Source organism: Netta rufina (genome assembly GCF_964035555.1).
Source record: "Netta rufina genome assembly, chromosome: 2".
Lineage (NCBI taxonomy): Eukaryota > Metazoa > Chordata > Aves > Anseriformes > Anatidae > Netta > Netta rufina.
This window is the reverse complement of record NC_140124.1, coordinates 27,204,558-27,231,476: the sequence shown is the minus strand read 5'-3', so window position 1 is coordinate 27,231,476 and position 26,919 is coordinate 27,204,558. Positions and strand designations below refer to the sequence as shown.

The following is a 26,919-nucleotide window of genomic DNA, read 5'->3' as shown; positions in this document are numbered from 1 at the left end:
AGCACTGAATTTTAGTCTCAGGCTGTATATAGGTTGTACCGTTAGGCTGCTGTGGTATTATATGGCCTACAGCCCAGCACCAGCGCCAATGTTTAATGTGTTAAGTCACATGCATATGCCCACGTATCCCATTGCTCTTTTGTGACAGCCCTGCAGTTTCTGCATCTTCTTCTGTTATTTTTATGCCACCAAGAATACTTCCATCAAAGCTGTGTGGGCGACTAGAAAACAAAATGACAACCATTTTGAAAATCAGCTTTTACTGATCCTTTTCCTGCGTGTTCCCAAGAGAAAAAAATTGTTTTTATAAAAAGTTTGGGTTCTGTGTATTGATTATATGACTCTGTAGGTCCAGGGAAGAAGCCATAATGCAGTTATTAAAAAACAAAACAAAACCCAAGAGAAACAAGTTAAAGCAGCTATTTAAAACTACCATAAAAATACATGAGTCACTCAGCCAAGCAATCCACTATTCTTTTCCCTAAAATCAAAGCCTCAGTGCCACACACATGCTACCTATGCGTACATTTACTTGCTCTGCATTTTAATGAAGCTATGTTCTAAATAATTACTTGTTCTTGCAGATTAGGTGCTTACCACCTTCCTGAAATTTCTCAATAGAACATATTTTTACTACCTTCTCATGTTTCTTAAAGTGTCACCAGTATTTAAGTGGCTTGCACTTTTCTAAAGCACTAAAGAAAATGGGGGTAAAATGATTCCCTTTTTAAAATCGTGAGCTTTCACAATTTATTTTCAGTTTAAATTACTCTTTTCTGGAAGTATTTTTACTATATTCTGAGTGCAGATGTAGACGTACTCTCATGCTATAAAAACAGACAAACTCCAATGCAAAAAGAATTCTTTGAAATTTATGTTCTGAGAATGCTTTCTGAACACATTACTCCATAGTTTGGTGAACAATTCAAGGACAAAGCAGAAACATCCAGAAAGATGGACGTTACCAGGGATCACTACAAACTCACAACCCATCAGCTACAGCATAATAAACAGAACAGAAAAGACACTGAGTGACTAAGGAGTGCAAGTTTCTCAACAAATAGAAAGACTTAAAATAAAAACATATGTAGTGAGAACATGCTAGAATTTTTTAAAGCACAGATATTGATCCAAATAGGAAGGACAAAAACTAATAGCAACACAAAAAAATTAATCAACAACACTGGTGACTGTTACTAAAGAAGTAGAAATGTTTACATTACAGCTGATTTAATCAGAATTCTGAATAACAAATATATAACATCCATTCACTTAACACCAGATTTTGTACTGCCTCAAATATCCTTTGACAGGCTCTTCCACTCAGATACTGTCCCTTGAGACAAGGATTGCACATAGCTGATTTCAATCTCTGGAAAATTGAGTCAAGTCACAACCTTTCAAAATATACATACAAGTATCAAGATACAGGGGGGGCAGACTGTGCCCCTCACATTTATGTGCAGAATTAGGTTACACAGACTGTATGATGTTCCTAGCATAGTGCTGAACTCAAGCAATGTTGTATTAATGCTCTATTTTTAATCAGGTGGGGAAAAAAATCAAAAAAATAACATAAGCAGTTGCTAGACTATTATAGCAAGCCAGTCTCTTCTTTAAACTCTATGAATTGCTGCATCTAATATATTGTAACCTACACTATATGAAAATAAGTTCTACTTTTGTAACCCCAAAGCCTTATATTCAATCAAAACTTTATAATCAATCAAAAACAGAAAAAATAAAAAACCCTTGTCACATTCGAACAGGAATTCTTTTTTGTACATTTAGTTGATACAGAAGCACCTCATATCTCATTTGAATGTTGCAATTTACATCACAAATAAGATGGGGTTGTATAGAACCCTTGATATGCCACATTTCCTGAAAGTTGTTCTCCCAGCTTTATTTACCATTTCTGCGAACTGTGTTCATGGAATCTTCTATTTTATATAAGCTGCTGTAAAGCGTACTCCCCATGTGTTAAACATCCAAACCAAAACAGAGTAAAAGAAAAAAACTCAAGAGTATTTGAAGATAAATTTCTTAATCACAATAGATGAAAGCAAAATTGCTGCACCTCAAGTCAGAAACAAAATAAGAGGTCATGGGTACTGTCTCTGAATCTGGCAATGCCATTTCAGAGTTGAAATAAATTTATTATATTAATTATGAACTAAGTAGGATTTTTCCTACAAGTTTATGTGATGAAACTAAGATTTAAAACACTTCAGGGCAAGAATCTAGAAAGCATTAAACAATGCATGTTTCAACTTTAAGAGGAAAGTCACTTATATTTTGAAGCGCAGAGGCTTACGGTCCCCGTCTGTTGACACAATGCTTAAAGCATGTGCACAGGATAGGGCGCGCTGAGAACACCACATCTGGTTGCTCTCCTCAGTCCTAATGTAAATCACAATTACCATTGTTCTAACTCATCCAACCTTGCAGAGATTAGCATTTCTTCCAAAGCATTTGGTAATTCTGCCTTGATTTTCCATCCATATCAGGGATATACACCTACATTCTTTCCACTTCATTTAGATCAGAATAACCGCATGGAGTACCAACCTACCTAAACCTAAAATAAGACTGAATTACTCTAAATTTCTCATTTTATTGCCACCCCTTGGTTTTAATTACTATATCTAGCTTGCATCCCAGATGAACTAGTTTTGGGGGATGCATGCAAAGATTAAGAACAAGTCTCCATTTTACAATGGATTTGCTAATGTTTTTGAAGAATTTCCATGCTCAAAAGAAATGTAACAATAGCACTAGAAGATAAAGTCAAATCAGTGTTTACATATTTCTAAAGCATTCAAATCTAGAGATTTACAAAAATAAATGTCCTAAAGAGTTAGAAATTAACTCAATTATAGGTGACTCCTCTTAAATATTTGAGAGGTTAAGAAAAAGTCAGAATGATAAATTCATAGCTATGTAACAAGTATCCTTGTCCTTGTTCCCTCCCCCCAAAGTATCTTGTTAAATAACATGAGAATAATGATAACTGATAAACCAATTCAGAAAAGCTCCATGTAATTCAGCCTCATGGTTTATGTCGCCTATTTTTAACAAACAAAATCTCTACACAGAAGAAAACAAAAACTTTATCTAGGGTAGTAATGACAGGTAACTAATTACCTTAAAGCCTTGACCTACATGGAAGAAAAACATTTTACTCCAGCATTCCAGCTTAACTCTCTAATCTAAAGAGTAGTGGAGTAAAAATTCTGAAACGCGTTTTTGCAAACTTTCTTCATTGCTGTTTGCGTAATATGTAATTGTCATGCAGAATGAAAAAAGGCATATCCGAGCATCTTGGAATCCAGTTAAAAAAGGGGGAGGAATCACTGAATCATATACCACTTGGACATTTGGTGTTTTTTTGGTTGTATTATTCAGATTGAGAAAGATCAGATTGATTCATTTTAACTGGCAATATATTTGTTATGACATCAGCATCATATGTTTATCCCTAGCCTCCCTTTTTTATTTTTCTAAAAATGTTTTCAATGATTTAACTACTGCCAAATAATTACATTAATAAACTATGACAACTACCCAACTGTTTCTGGGGATTCTGTGGTTAGGCATAACCATTTCAACACAGAATTACTCCTCAAAGGTGGGGGGTGGGGGGGGGGAATTTCTTACATCTATAGCACACAGGAGAATTATACAAAGTTGCTCAATCAACGCCCCCAGCCCTGACAGAAGAAACATGGAATGAAGCTATAGTGAATTTTAAATAGTTTTAAATGGAAATTTTAACTTTACCAAAAAGAAGAGGGAAGTAGAACAGCAGAAGAATTTGGGAAAGTCAACACAAGGTACATCAACATGGGCAATAACATTTTATAGCAGTAAATTTATTTGCATTTCTGATTTTTTGAAGTACTAAAACGTTTTATTTAGTACTATTTATTTATAACATTTGTAATGGTACTAAATAATAGTTGATTATCTAAAAACATACTGCTCCCTGAAGATCAGCTAGTTGTATACATATACATACAAAGGTACAGGAATTCTGAGACATTTGGAATTGCATAAATATCACGAATATATGAATTGTAGCATATTTTTCTAAAAGCAAATACAAACCTCGCTCCTCTTCAGTGCTTTCTGTCAAAACACTCGAGGTAGGAGCAATATGAACGATAGTTACTATTCTCCAAAATGCAACTGAAATTAAAACAATAAAATTGTTCCTCTGTTTAAATAAGGTGCTATTGAGAACTCTTTAGAACACTGGCTTAATTTTAGAGAAAGGAGAAATATTTTATTCATGAGCATATGCAGGTTTAAAGAATTGCAATAAAAGTCATTAATGGTTCATCTAATCACAGTGACGACCAGAATATGACCTCTTTATTATTATTATTTTAACTAGAAAAATTCTGAGGAACTTGGAACAGCCATAATCACCACCTTCATGAAACTGCACAAAATCAAGATTTAAAATTAAGGCTTGATTAGGGAAAATAAGTACCCTTGAAAGAGGAATAATTATTCCACCTACAAAAGTTATACTGATAATTCTGTTCATGGGTTTAGAAGTCAATCAAGAATTTATTCTCCAATGAAATATGATCATACAAAAAATGGGGTTTATTGATTTTCATTATCTTGTTTTATTGATTTTGTTTGTTACCATCTTCCATTCTGCTGAACTACCAAGTATTATTATTTTTAGCTGCTGAAAATTATATGAACTCCCTTGAGCTGAAGCGTTACTTAGCCAAGAAACATGAAGTAGAAGTACTTGTGCTGGTACTCACATAGAGAGCAAGATTTTAATTTAATTTGCCATGCATGCACTCTATCAACAACTGGGACCTCATCCTTGGTCCTTGAAAGTAACCGAAACAAAAACATAACCAAAACTCAATAATGGTTTATGAGCAAGTTCTATCATAAGCCTTCACACTAAGCATTTTACATATAAAAAGCTGAAAGTTGCCATGCCCAATGCTTATTACATTTTAACTACTCAGGACTGCATGGGTTGAAAAAATGTGTATTTATATATCCAACTTAAACTGCTAAATGTTTGTGTTTTTTTTTTTTAAATATATGCATAATTTGAATAAACAGACAGTGAACAATTAATTCCTCATTAGAAGAGGACCACACAAATCCAAACTAAGAATAAAGGTGGAGACCTTTATTTGAAATAATCCTTCACCTTTTAATGACCACAATATTACCCTTCCTCTTTTTTTCCATTTGATTATGTTGAAAAGGTAAAACATTGTCCTTTCCTGAGCTTTGTTTCTGAAAGAGGCCAAGGGTGGCAGCCAACAGGTCAAATAACCGAAACACTTACTTTCAACTCAACAGGAAAGCAATTTAACTGCCAAATGTGCAGAGCTCATGTATAATAGAAACAAACAAAACTTGTTCTGTAACAAGTTTGTTTCTGTTTTCTGTAACTATTGAAAAGGTTTGTGAATGCTTAAATATTCCAAATATTCCATTCATAACAGCATTTGTTAAGTCTGATATTCTGAGAGAAGGGTTAAGAAATATAGTATCTATGAAGCATGCCATAGATAGAAGTGAAGATGAATAGAAATTAGTTTTAAAAAAAAAAAGTCTGTAGTGAAATGAAGGCACCTTGGGAAAAAATCCACAATTAACAGCTTTTTAGGTAAATCTTTCATGATTGCTTATTCGTCTTTGCTAGAACTGGTTGGCTGGTTTCAAAATGAATGAGTAGAATATGAAGATGGTATTTTCTTAAAGGATCCAATCACAGTTTCCTGTAAAACCTAACTTTCTTAGCACAAATTTTACGCGTTTTATTCCCAAATTTGTTACACAGAACTTCTGGATCATACTACAGCTAAGAAACACATACAACTAATAGCTCTCCAAAACCTACAAAAGCAATACAAGCTTTAGAGAATTCAGACTGTTTTTTTCCTTTTCTAATCTTTCTATCCTTATTTTTCCTGTCAGAAGACTTTCTGCACCACGTTACAGTACACTTCAAAGAGATGTGCAAAATTATTTATACATTCTAACTTGTCATGTGAAATTCTGTATTACACAAAAGACTTTTTTAAAGTCTCATTTTAAAGAGCTGCTGCATTTGCTCTAAGCAGTGGCGACAGAATGGGCAGAATGTAACAAATTAGTGGAAACAGAAAATTAACCAAAAACTATATATCTACAGGTAAAGTTACCACAGGAAAAAATCTTTGATATCTAAAAGGTGTCACGTAAATTGTAAGCTTCCATGAAGAAAAATATTAACGGCACAATAGAGTTACAAGCAAAAGCGAGGGTGACAGAAGTATCTATTGTTTTTTCTTTGCAGGACACCCATGGTAACAATGCACCAGAATCACGGCACAAGAGCTAGACAACTGATGTAACCATCGCTACAGGGCCTCTTGACTAAAAATACAACCGAAGACAGTTTCTTGTATTTTTCAACTGTAGTTCAGAATACGGAGACTAAGATGACTTACCCTAACAACGTTACCGGAAAACTAAGAGCATGACTTATTTGCTAGGAATGAGGTTTTTCAGAATTATGTGCTTTGTTTTTTTTTGTTTTGTTTTGTTTGTTTTTTTTTAAACCTGTTTGATGGCGATCGTTTCTGTGGGCAACAAGCCCAATGTAAGGAGGACTTGGGCAAGCAACAGCATTCACTTTCCCAGCCAAGGAGTGCTAGAGCAATAGGAATGCCACAGCAGCCTACCTGCCAGAGGATCCTACTAAGGACAGAGCCCTCAGGAGAATCCAGGAGTACTGGGACAATCTCAGCAGCCTTCCCTTTGCAGCTGGTGTAAGGCTCTCATTCTGATGTCTGGCTTCAAGAAGCAAATTTTCCACAGAGCATTTTTATTCATCTTTCTTGCTACTAAGCAGAAGGTACATCTCAAGACTGCACCGTATGCTTTCTCTTCTTCAGTTCCCTCTAGTGACACGTTGATCAATTCTTCTCAACAGTGACCTCACTCCTCACCCCCCCCCCCAACTTTTTAAGACCCATGGATTTATTACAATTTAATAAAATCTTTAGTTTGACAGCCACTACTATTATGTTTTAAGTAACAGTCAGCACAATTTTGCATATAGCAGCTTCAAAATGACCAGATACAAGTCTAAGATTTAAACCTGTTTATTCAGCATCAATAGACCTGCCCACAGAGAAAATTTTTAACAAACGCTTTATAAAAGCATAAAAATATTAACTATCAGTTGCATAATGTTACTGAACTGATGCTAACCGGTTAAGACTACTGTACCCTATTTTTAGGGCTTCATGTTTATTATAAAGTGAAACCACATTTCTTTGGAATTGAGTGGAGCTTAGGTTCCAAATCAGGTGATAAAAGTATTACCAAAAAGACATTAATTATATGAAACATCTGTTATGTTGTCTTATGGCTTTTACCTGAGTAGATTTATCTTTCATACATGATGGGTAGTGTACGTGGGGATCACGTGGCCACTGTCCTGTGAGGTAAGGTCCTGTAATTGTGTCCAAAGAAGAAGTTCGCCTTATGGTACCAGAAGTTCTGATTTGCTGGGATTTTGGCCTGTCCACTGTGGAAAACCAGAGCAAAATCAACAAAAAAAAAGTCAGGCTACATTTGTCGTGAAATGTTAAAAGCTAGCTATGACAGACAATGGCTAGAACATATCAGAAATCTTTGTCTAAATGCTAAGCTGAAAAGAATGTCATTACATCAAAGCAGATAACATCAGACAACAGAAAAATACAAAAGCTAAAACTTAGCTACAAAATCCAACAACACTTGATGTGTCCATATCTGCAAAGAACAAGGCTACTTACTTGATACATTTTCATCAACAAAGAACATAAAGCAAACTTAAACATGTTGATGATGCTACTTAGGAAAGCCAGATATTTAGAATAAGAAAGCATAACATTGTATCCGTTCAGGTTTTTATTTATTTATTTTGAAGTCAGCTTGCTCAGCTTTACAAATACTAAAACAAATCCTGGCAAAAATGATTCTTAAGAGAACACGCATCAAATTTCTTGCTCTCATGTCTCTCATTCCATATTGTTTACGATATCCCAATACAGGCCTCAGCAAGCTGAAGTGTGTGACTGTGTACTTCTCCCTGACACAGCTCAGGTCAAGGCAGCTGCTGTGTTTGCCTTCACTCATCACAGTACCTGCAATCTTTGGCTCCTCCCTGCATTTCTCTCCCCATACACCTAGATCATGGAACACTTCTACATGCATTTGGAAAGCAGAAAGGCGCGTGATTCATGAGATCGCTCTTTCCCACATCAGTTTATGGCATGCTCTCTGGATCGTCTAGCTTTGTCCTTTAGGCAAAATTACTTCATATATTCATTTTCAAGGCTTTACATAAGCCAGTCTAAGCCCTATATTATAGCTACTGTCTATCTTGCTCACCCCACTAAAATAAGTTTGCAAGTGAAATTACTTTCAAAATAGTCACATGCTATGCCCCGATCTAACCCACCAAAATCCTGTTCACTGCTCAGAACTTGAGAACTGACCTACTAGCATGCTTTTGTGGCCCACCACAGCCAGTGCCTCCAAACACATCTTCTCTTGGTATATCATATAGAACCACTAAATCTCAAAAGGCAGACACCTCTGGAGTTTTACATAGCATTAACATGATGATTAGGGTACAGTCTGCACTAATACAGCATGCTTATTGTATGATATATGAATTTACACTGCTGAAACAACTTGTTAACAACACATTCTAGGTGATGAGTTCTAAATAATGCCATAAATTAGTGTACTAAGTGCAATGGTGTGTACATATGTATTTTGCCTTTGTGTAATGTAATTTTTTTGATTGCTTTGTTACTTACAAATCAGATCCCTACAGTTTCAAACAGATCTACCCTCACAGAATTCCAATCTTGAAAATTTTGCATTTTAAGAAAAAAAACTTTTGAACTTCTACAAGTGAAGGAGGCTGAAATCCAAAATAAAGGTGACACATTTTAAACATGAAGCCAGCATTTACCTTTGTGCTGAAACACATCAAGGGTGCATACCTATAAAGCATTCTTCCAATCTTCACTGTTAAACTATGGCACTACACTACTCCTGATAGTCTGAGTATAGAAAATTCCTCTGAATGCTCTGTTCACTAGCAATATATTACACAGCACAAAACTATAAGGAAGTTGCTAAGTGTGTAAGCAGTGAGGTATGTTCTTAAAAAAATAAATAGTAATTCCAAAGCAAGCTAGAGACCATGCAAAGAGAAACTGGCAGGATAAAGTCTAATGATGGTGAAGTAAGAAATAAGCAAAGTCTATGTTTGCTTTTAAAAATATTATGAAAAACCACCACCACAAGAAAGCAAGCCCAAAACACACAAACAAAAACCATGCAACTAGAGTGAACTAAGGTCTGTTTCTTGTTCTACAGCCAGAAGAAAGGCAACAGCAATCCCAACATTAATAACCCCCAGAATTCCACTGCAAGGGGGACAGAAACCACCACCGAAAACTACTGTGGAAAGTTATAAATATAGTGATCTTGGATGTGAACTGCAGGACACTATCAAACCCTAAAGCTAGAAGGAGAGTTCAAGTCAGTCTTGTTAAGTCCCCATTACTCTTAGTATTTCTTCGAATCACACAAAATAAACCAAGGACAATTTCTCAACTGCATAAACCAATAAATCAAAGCTACTGCTGTCTGCTCCTCCCATCTACCTTGAGACAGCATGAGCAGATGTGTGAACTCATAGCACAGTGATGCACTGAGTTAAATATAAAGAAAACTAAAATCTACACCAAAAAAGCCATAAATATGCAGTTTTCACCAGTAGAGGCAGAGGTGGTAGCACATATGGGGCAGAAACAACCACAGGAGAGCCAGGGCTCCAGCAGCGTTGTGTTCTAGTCAATAAATATTTAATCTCTTACCGTTTTATGATATGTACATCCTTAGACCATAAAAAAAAAAGGACAAGGGGATCTGCAAGCATGAAGTTTGAAGGAACTTCTACAAATTAGTATTTGACAAATTGTCTTGTACAGGGATAATTTAAAGGTGACTGGATGTAGTGGAGAGCAGGCTTGAACTGGACCACAACACTGCTGGTTCAGATCAGTTTTAAACTGTTGTGGAGCCACAGGCAACAAGGTTCATTTTAAGTCTGAGTTCTTGCTACTCTGGAACTACTACAGAGCTTTCACTTCTCCCCAGACTTTCATTACCAACTGGATTTAATGTTATTATCATGAATATTTTTCTTCAGTCCCAACCACTTTCACCTGATGGGAACCTCATACTCTGGTTTTCCTGTACAGGAATAAAAAAAAAAAAAAAGCACAACAAGTACCTTCCAAAATCTCAAGCACTTCAACAATTCCTGAAGTTAGCCAGCAGGCTTTAGCACTGAGAAAAGCATGAGCAATATAAAAAAAGTTTCTAAAATCATACAAGTTTTGGACTGTACCACCTCTGACAACACTCAAAGAACATGAACTGTTTCTGCTGCAGTGGTAAGAAGTCAGAACAACACTTTTTCTTTTTCAGTGATGAGATGCTCCATCTCACAAGGAGCTCAGCTCTACCTCCAGAACAAGTAACCTTAGGAACACAGAACTTAAGAAACATAACATTACTTAGAAAAGTTGCTGTAAGTTACAGAAGCAAGACATGCTTATAGGAAAACAAAATACTTCACGCATTATTTAAAATACACCCCGAGTTTTAATGGTATGTATATAAGGACTATTGCTAGACCTTTCTAGTTATAAATGATTTTACATAAAGTGACACAAGGGTCCACTTGAATACTACAGCTGGTAAAATTCTGAGTGATCCTACCTCCCAGCAGGAATCAGCTAAAATAAACCACATGAAGTCATGGTTCTGCATGCTGCATCGACAGCCAAAAGAATTCTAGCTATACCACCTAGACTGACTGAAAAAAAGGTTTCCATTTCTCTGCCAGCAAAATGTAATTCAGTACGACTAGCACATGACAGTTCTTTTGAAAAGGACATAGGGCTCAAATAAAGCCATCTGCTACAGCTCTGAAACGAAGAGATTGCCTCCCCACCCAGCAGAGAGGCAGCTAACCTGCACATAATCTCACAGCCATGATCACAGTCCATTTCAGCTTAAATAATGTGTGCTGCCACGCACGCAATGAGGCAAGTTACCTGCAGAAGAGGAACAAGACTGACAGTTAGCATTGGTACTGTGATAAAAAAAAACTGCTTCAGCGAAATCCACCGGAGTTCATTTATCAGCATCTTTTCCACCCTCATCTCCTTCAACAGCTAGCAGATGCAGCTCAAATTTGGCCAAGGCTCTTCCACTCACATCTTTGCATAGATATATCCAGCTCCAAAAGACTAAAATTATCCAAAGAACTTCTCAGATGACAGATTCCTCTCAAGTTGAGAGCAAAAACATGAAATAAAAATAAAGCTCATTCTTCCCTGAAGCCAGCAGTATTAATATTGCCATCTCTTTACCAACATCAGCTAACTGCAACACTCTTCTACCCAAAGGCTAGGTAAGACTTTCACACTAACACCTCAACCTCCTCTTGAAAGCTCATCTGTAACAGATGACTTTACTTAAGACAGCCAAGTCACCACACCATGAAATATAGGTACAGATTTCCACAACACAGGTGAGACTGTTTCATGAGGTGTTGCTTCTCTTCGGTTCAATTACTTGGTACTCTGCAGAACCTTCTGGTTCACCTTCAGAGCTACTACTGAACTGAGTCCCAGGCCTGGGTCCCATTGACAAGAATTTCAGATTTTACCCAGGAAGTCAACACTTCTGAAGAATTTTGTCCAAATATACTCAAAACATGAGGCCTGCAAGACTCTCGACAGGACTTGCTTGGTGTGACTTGATGGACATCCATCTGCTTAAGACTCCTCTCAAAAGTCCCAAAGGCGGAGCTCAATTAGTCTGGCTAGGAGATGCAGAGGACTAGAAATCAGTACAAAGAACAATCATGTTTGTCTGGGACATTTCTACTAGAGACTGCAATAAATTTACAGCAATCTGCAATACCAATGACTCAGAAGTGCCCATGCAAATCCTTTTTGAATAATGAACTATGTGGGAACACAGCACAGGAACAGAAATTGTAATGTAAAGATAGAAAGCTGAATATTAAGGAATGGTGACCCACAGCAACCACTGAGAATGATGGCCCAATGCTTGGGGCCCAGTTACTACAGCAGCAGCTGTTCATGGCTACCCTAAACATTTCTAGACGAAATTCCCCTCTTCTGTTAGACCTTCTAGAAGCAAGAAACAGGATACATCTGCTCTTACTTATTTCAGACCACGATTCCTTGAGTACTACTAACAGACTTTCAGATAGAAGAGGAGGAACAGTCTTGGAAGAGCCTGTTCAAGGTTGTTGATTTTTTTAGCATATATTGATACTATACTGATTCTTGAATTTATATTTGATGGGTATTTCCCACTCTGATTATGTAGGTAGGTGAAGAAACCAATGCATACTCATTTTCAGAACGTGTCTCTAAGATACCATAAAGGAAAAGACTGAATAATGAGAATTTAGAGGCTGCTCAGAAAAAAAAAGATAAATAAAAATTCAATCTTCGTTTTCAAGAAGGCTTTTCTCTTGTAACTAGAGCTAAAAATCTCTCAAGAAAACGATTAGTGAGAGATTTCGGGTCCCTAGACATTACTTCGCAGGACAGACCTACTAACTCAAAAGACATTTCCCAGTTGCCGGTGACTGACAGACTGGTTTCTCACTCAACCTGCAAACTTGCTGACCTACCTATTAACAGTCCAGAACAATGGGCATACTGTTTGCCATGTGCTGTTCCTAATAATAACCAAAAATAGGATTTCAAACAGCAATTCAAAAAACCACCCTAATATGCAACTAAGTGCGTAAAAATATGAATTTTAAGCTACTGCAGTCTTCCTCCTGCAACAAGACAGCTTAATCTCATCAATAGCTTAAAACAAAGCAAAACAGTATGTTCAAACGTTGAAAATGCACAAAAATTTTTCTTCTATGAGGATGTAAGAGGCAGTCATTTCAAGTTATTTTCTGATACATCAGTAAAAATACTGTAATTGCAGCTCCGTAAAATGTCTGTCTGTATTATGCGCACCACATTGTTTTTGATTGAGTTTTATCAACTTCGGAAACTATTCTGAAGTTTCTATTTTCAGAAACTGACACAGAAGATGACTAAAAATGAAGGGGGATGACGGTCTGAAGTAACTGCTCAAAATAGACCGATACAATTCACATTGAATTGACCAAAAAAAGAAGGCATAGAACAACATCATGATCTAACCAAGGCCCCAACAACCAAATTGGACAACCAGAAAGCAGTCCACAGGTCTCCAACCCCAGACTTGTCATCCAAAATAATCTACAAGCTAGAGTGCCCAATTGATAAAGGAGGCTGTACGCATAAAACTGTAGACCAACACCCACTGTAAGGATCTTCAGAATCAATTATACTGAGTTATCTTTTATAGCTACAGATAAGGAGCCTGGAAGGACGATGGATTCTGACGAGTCACTGAATCCAACAGGCAGATCAAGGCATTTCCTTCCACAAAGGCTTTATGCATGACTCTGCAAGGACATACAACTCCTTGCATACACCTGCACAGGAAGGCACCATGCTCAGAGCGAGTGAACAGACACCTAGAGGAAAAGGCAGATAGGAATGAACCCACAGGCACACAAGTTTCTTCGGACCTACAGCTGACTTAAAAACTTGGTTGTCTACACATGTTGAAACATGGTCTCTGCCTCATGTCCCCATTCCACCTAGCGACAGGTCAAGTGAAATGTGGTTTACGTGCATCATTTAGAAGTCAGATTTTGTTCAGAGCAAAACTCCCATTTAAAATCAACATTATCTTTAGAGATCAAGCATAGAAAGGAAACTCTAATCTGAGTAAGAAAAGCAAACAAACTATAAGGAAGAAAGTTTCTGCCCTCTAAAGCTAAGTTATTCTTCTAACAAAGATTACAGCCGGCATGTGTAGGACCTGTATAAAATGACTAAGCATTTAAGATCACAAAAGCCTGCTTTGTTCAACAGATGTAACACCTACGTGCTTGCACCTTACCAGGACACGCTACAAGGTAGATAAAACGCTAATTTAAAACCTTTCAGATTTTTATGTATTTAAGACTTTCAGAACATATCTTTCTTTGTAAGGTTATCACTTACAATGTAAATACTACGCAAAAAGCTAAACTTACATGATTTTATTAAATTATGCTATTTCAAATATATTCCTACTTTTAAAGAAACTGACTGGAGCTCTGTAGCTAAACACTTAGGAAATGTAAAACCAACCCATTAACTGCTGTACACTTCTGCAAGTAAAGAGATTATTTTCATTTTAGTTCATTAATTTAGATCAGCCAAATAATAAATTCATCCAATCTTGAGAAATAAACTAGGAGCCAAGAAGAGCAGTAAAGTTGTTTTTTTCTACTTCCAGTATACTGCAAATTAAAATCCTGAACGAAATTGTAAACACTTACAATTAATTCAGTTACTAAAGATAATACTACCTCTGTCAAATAAACTGGGTGACTGAAAGGATTTTTTTGTTTGTATAATGATAATTTAATACAATGTTTTAGAAAAGCAAGGCTTTTGTACACCTTTAATTTAATTCCACTTTCCTTCAAAATGTAGCCAGACAATCCTGAATTAACAAAAAAAATTTTTTTTTTTAAGTTAGAAGGCACGATTCACCATTTTCACACTCAAAATTCAGAAAAAACTGCAATCAGCCTATGTCAGGCCGTATGTACGATGCCACCATTCTGATCATCAGCAAGCAGGGATAGAAAGCATCCCCCTAGCTGGAACTAATTATACTAAGCAAAAATAGTATTTTCTTCTGAAAATACTGAAAAATAGAAATGTTAAACTAGATTTGAATTGCTTATTTAGAACGTGGAGGACCAAAACTCTGCAGTACCTCAGACAATGTCTCAGCAGGCCCCCACACAGCAGGATGCCCATTCCCACAAAACCTGATACCCAGCGTTTTCTGGGGTCATTTCATGCTGACAGTCAGAAGTCCCAACATCACTCAAGTCCACCCTTCAGCATTTCCAAACAACAAGCCCCCACATAAAGGAAAAGATACCCTGTTCAAGAGCAACCTTATATCCATGAGCATCCATTTTATACTTTCAAATTTCACATTTTCTGTTATTTCAAATTCCCAAGCTCCTTCAACTCTTGCTGCATAATCTTCCTACATACTAATTAAACATCCTCAAATTCATCAAGTTTCATCACCTTAATTTTGAGATTTGCCTATGCAGATAAGATCTACTTCCTGCGCAGGAAATTATTTCTCCTACAAAAACTACCAGGTGAGCATGACACTATTTGGAATTCTCATCCTGCATTCAATGTTCCTCACTCACCACTTTCCACTATCCCTTAGAATTTGCTCTGAGCTTTTACACGAAGCAGAAGTTAGACCGATAGATCTCTACTTTTCAGAACTGGTCTTAGCAATTTCCAAATTTTAAGACTATGACTATATCTGCTCTTCTCCTATCTATACTCAAACAGTAACACCTATCCAGAAGACTGCTTTAGAAAATTGCAAGCAATGAATTTCTGAGTAGGCTTTTCTGGAATCCTGTAAAAGAAAGCACTTAATTGACTTGATTAAAATCTGTAATCTGCATCTATCCCAGCTGTGGCAATTCCTAATTCCAGACAATCCTCCCCCTCAGGCTTCCACCTTGTGTCTTCTTGGATGAAAAATCACCGCCCTCAGTGAAAACTGATTGCCTATACTCCACATTAGTGAGGAGAAAACATTGAATAAATACTCATGGTATTTCCTCAGATTTTTGCTACTATACTTTGGAGTCAATTTTGAAAAAGTAAGTTCCAATAAATTAATCCTGGACCATCCTTAATATTTTTTTTTCTTGCTACAGACTGGCCCCAACTATTTTTCCCATACTTTTACTTGCACACTTTAAGACCAAAACCAGAAACATGCAAAGACAAAGCCTGCTTGGGTTTTAACAATTCTCAGCTAAGACTTTTTTGATTGATAATGTGACTTGCTCTTTTTAGTTCATGCTGTTTCCATCAGACTCTCCTCTAATTCCTAGCAGCCTTTTTGAGATAAATGTGCATGTAATCAGATCATCAGGTTTTACTGATGTTCGAAAGATTCCAATAGTCTATTTTTAATTAAATCAGATTCTCTCCACATTCGTCAGAGCAACCTTGTTTAACCAAATTTATCATACTATTTTCTTCTGAAACATGAAACTTTAATCTAGCCTTATGTGTCATTTACCTCTTTGTAAGATTTTTTATTTTGCTGGACATGCAGATAACTTTGGACAACTTAAGCAGGCCTAGCTGTAGAAAACTAACATCTCAAATCATCTACTACACATGTAATGTCAGTACATTCATTTCTTCTGTTCACCCACATTTTGAGTTGTCAGACTCAGTAATTTCTGTCTTTCATTTGGTCAAACTAGGTTTCCGCTTCAATTCTTGCAATCAGAAGATCGTTCCACATCCTCCAACTCGATATTAAAGGTAACATACCACTAAATAAAACCATGAGTCTCCATAAAATAACCTTAATTACCATAATTGCTTCTGAAGAAGGAATTAGCCTGATGTATACAATAATTTTACAATGAGTTACTTTAAACACTACATGGACTGCATACACAACTTGGTTTGGAAATATGAATTGTTCTGTTTCTACAGTAATGCCCCAAAATTACCTGGATGTTCTGGGTGGACAACCTCCTAAGATCGGTATATATCTCCTGTCACTTCACCTATGAAGATTACTGAAGCTTCTTTGTACTGACATTTCTCAAATACAGATATTTTCAAACATGCATGTTGACTTTTTTTTTTAAACAAAGAGCCACTGAGGGTGAAATACTAGAGGAATCAGAGTGTTACAGAAAGGATGTGTAAGGCTATTTTACAACCAACTGCCACAATTAAGCAAGGAGAGCTACCAGTTAAGAATAGAAATTTTTGAAGTCCTTGAACTGAAATTTACTTCAGTAAGAACAACTTCTCCCTTCACCTGGCAGCTGCCCAACTTCTGTGTAAACCTAACTTTCATTCTGCATTCTTCAGCAGTTACTTGATATTTTTAGTCACACTGTTCGAAGTCTGTTCCGGGACACTCAGCATAAAAAGGGGTTTAATTTTTAGTGAACAAGTCAAACTCTCCATTGCTTTGAAAAACAAAGTTAAGATAGCCTGCGTAACAGACAGACTTTGAGTAACGTATGACATGCTGGATATAGAGGTGCACACCTAACAGCATTGAGCCAACGCTGCACGGCCACTTGGGTTTTACAATGTACTTTCCAGCCCTCCAGAAAGACTGATCAGCAGCACTCGGCTTCAGCTGACTCCGTATGAGAAGACCAAACCTTTCCAGAGCACAGACCGCACAGGTACCTGCTATGCTCATTAGTGCCTTCCAGTCCTACTGGCCTAATGAGCTCCGCCATCATGCGTGGAAGGCGTGACACTACGTTAAATACCCACAGATCCTGCAGAGCTGCTCACGGGCTCCTCTATGCTGTATGTCTGGGTAGCCTGAGTTGTGGCAACTCAGAGCAAAATTTTAAAGGTTTATGCAGCAACATTTCTGATCTGGCATGGGTTATGAAGTACAACATTTCATCTAATGAAAGCACCTTTACTACTACCCCTAGAAGTGGTGCGTTCACAGACTTAGGCATTCGTATCTACACTGACATAAGCTACTCCCAAACAGCTGATGGCTGACTTACATGTCAGACTTGGAGAAAGCAGGGGATTGGATTTATGGGTGATTTCTGCAGACTAGCATTAACAGCTAGTGGCCAAGTATTTAACAGCCGGAATTTGTTTTCTACTAACAACGTGTTATTTCCAAATCAGTTTGTCTTCCAAATGCTGACAGATATCAACAGAAATCAGAGTTTTGAATTTTTGGTACCACAGCCTAAACACCTACTTTAAAGTGTTTAGGCTTCTCTAATTACAAAGCCTTTAAAAAAAGTGTGTGTATGCATCCAGGCAAACTTCACAAGGTATTATACCAGAACAGGTGCTGTACACCAAAACACCAGAGATTAAAAAGCATATAATGATACCTGTTTTGCCATACAAGCCCTCCACTTGCAACTGCACGTGAGCTATCTGTCCTCAGCTGACTAAGCAGGAGCATGGTGTACTCCAGGCATCCCAAACGCCACATGACAAAGCCCACACTGAAATTTCTTACCACTTGGAATACCACCAAGTGCTATAACCACGTTATCAGGAAGACTTCGTGTTCACCTGCAGAGGAGCTGGGCAGCTTCACACAGCTGCCCAGCTCCTCTGCTTGTTATGACCCTGAAAATGCCTTGGTACCCTGTTCACACAGTAAGGCAGAAATAATTTAATTATTTCAGAACCAAGTGGTTACTATGACTGAAAATATTTCCAGAAGATAGATTTGTACTTACAAAAAAGAGAAATTTATAAATTTCTCTAATTGGAGAAATGAGTTTCAAGTTCATAGTATGAACACCAGCGAACTTGCAATGATCAGTAAAGCCAGACAGGTATGAGCATTAATTCTCAAAATTCAGAAGTGTGTCTACAGTTATAATCTCCTTGTTTAATGCCTGGTGTGAGAAACGTGGAAAAAAGATGAAGCTAACGTTCAGACGTGTTACTTGCACAGTTCAAGAAACAGAACAGTTGAAGTACAGTCTAAAGTGGAATCATAATGCAAGAAAGAGGGAGAAGAGGATAGTTTACAGTAGGTTTTAGATAATTAGAAATCTGTGACAGAATTGCTGTCATACTGTTCTTAGTTACCACTTTTCTGAGCAAAATACAAGACATTCTTCCTAGAAGAGAAGTAAAGTGCGTAGTTTGGGTAAAACTAGTTTCAGGTTGTGCAAAACAAATTGCACATAAAAACCTGTGCTGTTAATCACTCATTTGTGCTTGATTCAGAGAATGAAATCCATTTCGAATAGCAACTCCTCAATTTAACAATAATAGCAGTGAAAGTTAAACCCTTATAAACAACTGTGTCATTGTTTATTGTTAGGGCACATGCAACACTAAATAAGATCTAACCAATACAGCGTTTAGATAAAAATCTGGCATTAAAGTTTCAAAACTCAAAGTCGTAACATTTTATGACCTACTGGGAACCGTCTATTGTCTCCAAAGTAGCAATATCTCATACAGAAAGCTACTTAAGAGATCTACTACCACAAAAAATGAAAACTTTCCATCACAACTGTCCTACATTGACCCAAGACAAGCAGGTTCAGTTAATCCCTATTTACAAGTCATCTGTGCAGAAAACAGCTATCACTTGAGAGAAGACACCCACACCTTCTAGCTTTCTCTGGTCGGAAAAAAAGTAATCTGTTTTTAGCAGTGTGCTAGTTAGTATTTTGGTAAGACTAATGGCTAATAAGAAGCAGTACTGATACCAAAGCAGATGTGAAGGTGAAGGAGACAAATGCACAGAACTGGACCGAGGCAGTACTGCAAGGCTAAAGACCACGCATGCTGAGGGCACTGCCCAGCATGGCCACACAGGGTTTCCTTCCCTGAGACGGGCTTCCAGTAGCTAGATGCCCTCTTCCGTCTTACCCAGGGCAGCAGTATGAGCAGAGTCACCACTTGTCACCAGGAACACAAAGGAACAGCTGTGATCCCAAGGCCACATTCACACAGCTGGGAGAGAAGGAAAGGGTTCCTGAGGGAGCACGTATTTCCATTTCAACCATGGGTGAGAGTACTTCCATGGATGGCATCCCACCTACAGAGCTGGAGAAACTATCTCGCTATTCAAAAGGATTAATATTACACACTATCATGACACTTCATGTGATGCCTGTACTGCAGAAGTATCACACTGTGATCCCTTTCAGTACCTGTCAATCATTTTCAAGCTTCGGGATTTAATTTGATTCAAAAATAGTCAAAACACAAATCACCGGTTGCGAACTTCAGAGTCAAATCAGGGAGGAAAAAATTAAAGCATAACTGAAGAAGAATTTTTTGGAGGAATGGATGTTTGAAACGTATATTAAGTAAAAACACTCATGTTCCTTCACTGCAGTCTCATTCTCTTCATTTTGCAATCGTCCACACCTTGAAAATGGTGACACAAAGGAAAAGGGGATAATCTTCAGCTGACAAGTTGCTGGGGATATATCCCTTCTAATGATGAGATACAAGTATTAGTTTACTTGCCTAAAAACACCTTAGGCCATTGTTTAGGCACTACAGGTTTACACAGGAGGCAGCGCTGAAAGAAAAAGAACTTAATGTATTTAAATATTAACATTAAAGCAAGACAATCATCATTAACACAGTTAACCATCTTAAGTCTAGAGGAATTTTTTTCCGTTACATCTCTTTACTACAAGGCCTTTTTTAAATTTTTTATTGATGAAAAAAAGTACTACTCAGTGTGTCAAACCCTACTATATTAACAATTTTGTCGAACATATGCTAAATCTGTGGAGCACTTACTATTGTGTCAAGTGTTGGCAACACTTTTCTCTACAGAAGACAGTGCCAACTGGTTTAAACAGGAACTTTCATTTTCCACCATGAAGAAAAGCCATTACCTTCTTCAGATGAAGAACCATAAAAAGTTTCTCAAGTATTCAGAGACTGAAATATTAAGGGGCATATATTTCCAATAGGTCTCACATCATTACAGCTATTTCTTTGAAACAAAATTTCAGAATTACTGCGTCAATTGTATCTTTTTTTTCTTTCATGATCATATCTAGAGTAGGAGCATAAGCCCCATTTTAAAAATAACTTTCCACTGTCAAATTTAGCAATATAGCAAAGCTCAACGACTCATGATGTGTCAACCTGACTTTGGCAAACACTGACTTTTCAGAAGATTCTACCACAAGTTCTCTTGATCTACACTACCTGAATTTAAAGATACGGCCTCTGTTCACCCCACCGCTACCCTGAGAACGGGGCAAAAAACGGGAATAGTGAATTTCAGAAACCAGATGTCAGCATTAGGCACTGTTTAACACGTGCAAGGATGTTGGCAAGTATCTTCAGTTTCACCCTATGTAGCATACTGGTATTCACATACTCCCAAAGAATAAGAATTGAAGGTCATGTAGTGATTTAAAAGAGATATATAAATATACTTCATTTTTGCATACACAAGGGGAGGGAGTACAGAAAATACCTTTCCATTTTTCTTTCCTGCAGTTGTGTTAACACCTGAAAGGAGCATAGTTCATTTGTCTTACAAAGCACTTTTAAGGAGATCTAATAAACTTCTTATCCGATGTGATGATGTTAGAAATCTAACTAAAAGGCCTCTGACTTTAAAACAACTGGTTCAAATTTAGCCAGTGTCTTTTATATCACCATATTACACTCCAGCTAAAGCTATTTTGGGAAGAGAGAGGGACAAAGCTGGAGCAAAACTGTTTTGGCCATACAATTATGGGAATACTGTTATTATTCAGGCATCAGGAAATAGGAAGCGTCACAAAAATTACTTCCTTACCTACATTTGTTAGAAATAAAGGAAAGATCTTCTTGATCTCTGGTACAAATGCTTATGATGCCAAAATATTAGATGGCTTTAATCCAGGATGTTAAAATAGTTCTGCCTTTTGAAGTCTGTTTTTTTTTTTATTTTTTTATTTTTTAAATACTGATATCCCTTACAAGTCTACAGATCAGCAATACTGTTTGTACTCCCCTATTCCTCACTCCACAGGGCTTTATTCTGCTAGCATAACAGATATACATATTGCTCAGGCCTTGGTTATGCAGTTGTTTTGCATCTTCTTTAATTCCTCTTTTTTTACTAGTGTGGGCAACAGGAGTTATTTTGATAAGTAATAGATATTGGGAACTCTTAACAGGCAAGTTGATTACAGTATTTTCCACATTTTTAAAACTAACCTTTGCCTCCTAAATCTTCTATGGAAAAGAGTTTATATAAGCCATGTAATTGAAAGTTAGCAAAATAGTGAAGAAAATACTGAAGCATAATACTGAAGTACCACCATGGTTAACACTACACAAATCAAAGCATTTGATGAAAGCAACATTGAGCATGAATCATAAAGACGACATTTGCACGTTCCTTGTGCACAAAACATCACATACCATGTGAAAGAAAAACTAAACAGGAAACCCACTCTTATATTTATACAAGCTGCTTTACATAACAGAACCTACTGATTTTATCCAGGTAACGCAAGGAAGAAAACAACTTGCAAAACACAAGTGTTTACAAGTAATAGCTTTCATTTGATCATTTCAAAGTGGTTGGTTTTCTGTATTGTTATTATTGAATAGTCCTTTGTCATAAACCATGCTGCTTCATGTTCTGTTGGCATGACATTTATGCTATCAGAGGTACATTTATTATCCCTTCTAAGAGAACCGTATGCTGTTACATCCAACCACTTTTTAAGTTGCCAGCTCCCTAAAATATGAATACAAGCTATAAAAACATATCTGTGAGTAAGGAATAACACGTTTAAAAAAAAAAAAAAAAAAAAGAAAGGAGTAGATTTGCACATTGCAGGTTTATCCTACGGTAGCAGGAGTCATTCCCCATCCGCTCCCCCCATCCCCCTTTTCCTACTTCTTTAGCATCCTGAAATTGGCATCTTGAAATTCATGATTTCTCATCTAGTATCAATATTAACCAAATACTGACATCAATGGTTTCTTAAGAACTACAAAATCCTCAAGTTTGCTTAAATGAAATACCAAATTCAGGTTTCAGTTCTAAACACGGTATTTTGCTGCAGAACAAAAACATCTACAGCATCCTAGAACTAGAGCAGAAAAGATGCTGATAGGAGAGGAAACAGCCTGCTGCTTTCATTCATGTAGTAGTGATGTCAATGTCTGCAATGGTAGCTGCGCTGACCTGTAGAGGCTCAAAGCTGAAGTGTTTTCACGGAATCTCATTTAGAAAAAGGACCTCTGGCAAATCACTAAAATATCCACAACAAAATAGCTTGGTGGGACATCCAATTTGAAGAATCTGCAGTGGAAAAGGCTGAAAGGAGGTGGGAAAGGGGCAGGTGTCTCGAGACGAGAAAAACATCTATCCATCAGAATCATAAGCAGCCTCCAGCACAAGCACATTTGTGAAACAATCTAAGTCAGACTGCAGAGCCAAAGACAAACAGAGCTCTTGCACTGGTGAGAAAAACAACAGGATTATACCTAGAGCATAAGCTTACATTTTGCAGCAGTGAGAACCATTTTTAAAAACTGACCAAAAAAACTTAATCAAGTAGCTTCCCCGAGACTTGCGTGCTGATAGCAACTATAAATAGCTGGAGTAGCACATTGTTTAACAAGCTGCAGCAAGACGGTCTGTGTTTGAAAACAGATTTTTTTTTTTCCAAGTCCTCCATTATTACTGCAGCAGTGCTTCAGCTCCCCGACCAATTTTCTATATACTACTACCACCGTATACACTACAAACATCATTTCCAGCACCTCCACATCTTGTGTTAAAATGATGGGAACAAGCTGGGAAACAAAGACAAAATCCTGCCCTGTGGCATGCGACCATATTCCAAATTGCGTAAAACTACTCTAGATGGGGGGGGGGGGGGGGGGCAAAGGAGGTTGTCTGTAACCTTTTTTTATTTGCAAGGCTGAAGAAATAGGGTACCTTATTGCCCTAACCTGCTAGAAAATGGTGCCTGTATTTCTGTAAAATAAAGCTGTTGACGTGTGCGATTGTGGTCATTATTAGGGCGATCACGTTGTTTTCATTCATTCATTCATTCAGGATTTGCTGGAGGATGTCAGCTTCTGCAGCAGCAGCTGGCTTGACCTGGGGGGGGGGGGGGGGGGGGGGGGAGACCAAATTCCTCTCAGTGCATACAGATTACAGGGTGGATTTCTTGATGGACTATTTATGATTTTATATATTGCACTCACTAAACTAAACCAGGCTGTATATGCTGCTAACGTGGTTCACCAAGAGGCAAGCTCAAACAAGTTTAATGACTGAAAAGACATTCAGTACTAATTTACAATCTGATTTATTAAGGCTAAAATAGCCCACAGATGAAGAAGACTAAAACCACTTTCTAAAATTAAAGTTTCCCCTCAAACAACAAAAAAAATTTACATGTACTAATGAAACGCTTCACAGCTTAGCAGTATTTTCCCTTGCTTGAAGGTAACTGCCCACATTCCTACCTCTCAATACACCTTTAAGCGTAGACCCTCATATACTGCACCACTACAATGTTTTGCGCCAGGTTCCCATAATGAAATCATTTACAGTACTCATCATCAGCTTCAGTGGTAGCGCTACCCACAGGCACTGATTTATTTATATATATATATATATATATATATATATATATATATATATATATATATATATATATATATATATATATATATATACACACACACACACACACACATTTTGCCTGGTTTTCCATTAGCATTTTCCAAAAGTTGAAGAAAGAAGAAAAAGAGAAATCTACATCTAATATTTCACAGAGTGGGGGAAATATACCTTTACAATTTTAAGTAGAGCTTGAATGAACCAAACCCACTGAAGACCAGCTCCATTTTAGAGCATGCAAAAACTTCTGCATGTGATCATTTTGAGATAGAACTTATGAGGTATCCCTGTTCCAATTATAACAGATTTGGTCATCTGCATATGCACAAATGCCGTGCAGCGTAAATTAACTCCGCGCATAGGTGGCAGTGACATTTTGCTCACTGGAGAGACGCTGCCTGTGTCCTAGGACCATTCCGGCTACGCAGATTTACTGAAGTTACAACTACTACGGTGTGTAAGGATTTACTACACGTCGAAGACTGGAAGGGGGAGGGCTGGGGAGAAGGTAACAGATTCCACCGCTACAAAACAGGCTGGCAACCCACACGGACCACGACCTGCCACAGAAACGAAGGAGACAGACCTGGGGAGAGGACAGAAGGCGTGAGGGGTGCTGGAGCACATAAAGCGCTCGCAGGAAGAGGTGATGCGTGATACCTGATAGCTACAGCTGGGCAACATAAAAAGTGCACTGAGCCCGGTTCATTCAGCTGCCCAAGCAGTGGGGGAAGGGGGGAGGTAAGATGGCCACTGCCACTCTAACACACTCAATAATTTAGCAGACAACCTGACACAGGTTAAGTCGGACCCACCAGTGATCAATTTTACGTTTTAAACTCCACAGGCCCGTTCTGGCCACGGGGCTTGTTTGTTTGGTTTTCCATCTAAGGGCTCGGCATTAAACACCGCACGGAGGCAGGCGGCGTTATTTGCTTTTAAGCACTTCAAGATGGGATATTCTTTTTTTCTTTGGTTTTGTTTTGGAGGCTGTGTTTGAAAACATTACATAATTTTAACCTTAAGACTTTTAAAAAAAAAAAAAAAAAAAAAGAAGAAGGGGGGGGGTAGGGAAGCAAGCCCTTAAGAAAGCAAACCCCACAGCAGCACAGAGTGCACGGGGTTTGCTTTGGCACCCATCTGAGCCCCTGGGCACCACACCTGGGGTCTGCCCGTGCCCCTACACCCACAGCCCGGCTCGGGGGAGGGGGGCACAGCGGGGACAGGGGCTGTCCCACCCCCCTAGGGTGTCTCTCCAGGGCTGTGTGGCGACATTTGGGATCTCGCACCCCCCTCCCACGGTCGCGGGGGGACGTATGGGGGTGCGGGACGAGGCTCTTTCCCTGCCTCCCCCCCACGTTACCTCGGTACACCGGGGAGCTGGGGCTGCGCCTCTCCGGGGAGCTGCTCCTCCTGCTGCTGCCGCTGTCGGGCGAGCGCCGCTGCCGCCCCTTCGCCCTGCCCGGCTCCAGCGGCGGCGTGGCGCTGGGCGCCGGGGGGGGGCTGCCGCTGCCACCGCCGCCTCCGCCGCGCCCCCCCGGGCCGGTGCCGCTGCCCGCCGAGGCGGAGGGGGAGCGGGTCGGGCTGCGCTGCCCGCCCCGCAGCAGCTGGTAGGGCACGGTGGCTCGGATGGGCTGCAGCAGCCGGCCGGGCCCCGCCGCGCACCCCCCGCCGCCGCCGCCGCCGTTACCGGGGCCGCCCCCGGCCGTGCCGCTGGCGGCGGTGGGGGAGCCGGCGGCGCCGCGCCTCATCCTCTGCGCCGGGGGCTGGTGGTGGGACGGGGGCGTCTGCGAGGAGCTGGACGACGAGGACATGGCGGGGCGGCGGCGGGGGGGGACCGAGGGGGGTCCCCAGAGCCCCGCATGCACCGGCCGCGGGGTGCGGGGGGAATAGGGGTGGAGGGGGGGGGATGGGACGGGACGGGGCTGCACGGGACGGGACGGGCGCTCCGCGGCCCGAGGGAGGCTCCGCGCAGGCTGCCCCCGGCGCTTCCTATCGGCGACGGCGGCTGCTCCCGCGCCGGGCTCCGGCCATCGCTGCCCGCCCCAGCGTCGTGGGCACCGGGGGCGCTGCCGAGCCCCGCGGCCGCTCACATCGTACGGCTCCGGGCGGGAGGGGGTGGGGACGCGTCCGCGGCCAGCTCCTGCCCCCGCCGGCGCCCGGGAGCAGCGGCCACCACCATCCGCTCCCCGCGCCGCCCCGCCGCCCAATGGCACCGCGCCGCCCCGCCGCACGGCCGCCACGGGCAGGGGCGGGCAGCACGCGCGCCCATTGGCCGGCGCCGCCGCCACAGCGCCGGCTCCATTGCCCGGAGGAGCCGTCGCTCTTCCTTCTCAGCCAATGGCGAGGCGCGGGGCGGGGCCTGCGAGGGGGAAGGCGGGCGGAGGGAAGTGGGATGTGGCGGCGCTGAGGGGAGGCTGGCAGTGGGCGGTGGGAGGGGGCGGGGAGGGGGCTGCCTTCATCGCCGTCCCTGGGGGGGGGGGGGGGGGGGGCAAAGAT

General features: G+C 39.6%; 1 protein-coding gene across 4 annotated transcripts in view; it reads right to left on the bottom strand.

Moving 5' to 3' along the window:
* Positions 1-26,608, bottom strand: part of GLCCI1 (glucocorticoid induced 1) — a 56,534-nt gene extending 29,926 nt beyond the window's left edge. For all 4 annotated transcript variants that reach the window (XM_084282881.1, XM_084282882.1, XM_084282883.1 and 1 more), the window contains exons 1-2: positions 25,784-26,608; positions 7,419-7,570 (exon numbers count right to left, since the gene is read on the bottom strand). In XM_084282881.1, the coding sequence (XP_084139007.1) occupies positions 7,419-7,570; positions 25,784-26,234 (603 nt within the window). In that variant the 5' untranslated portion in view covers positions 26,235-26,608. The remainder of the gene's footprint in view (positions 1-7,418; positions 7,571-25,783) is intronic.
* Positions 26,609-26,919: the final 311 nt, after the last annotated feature.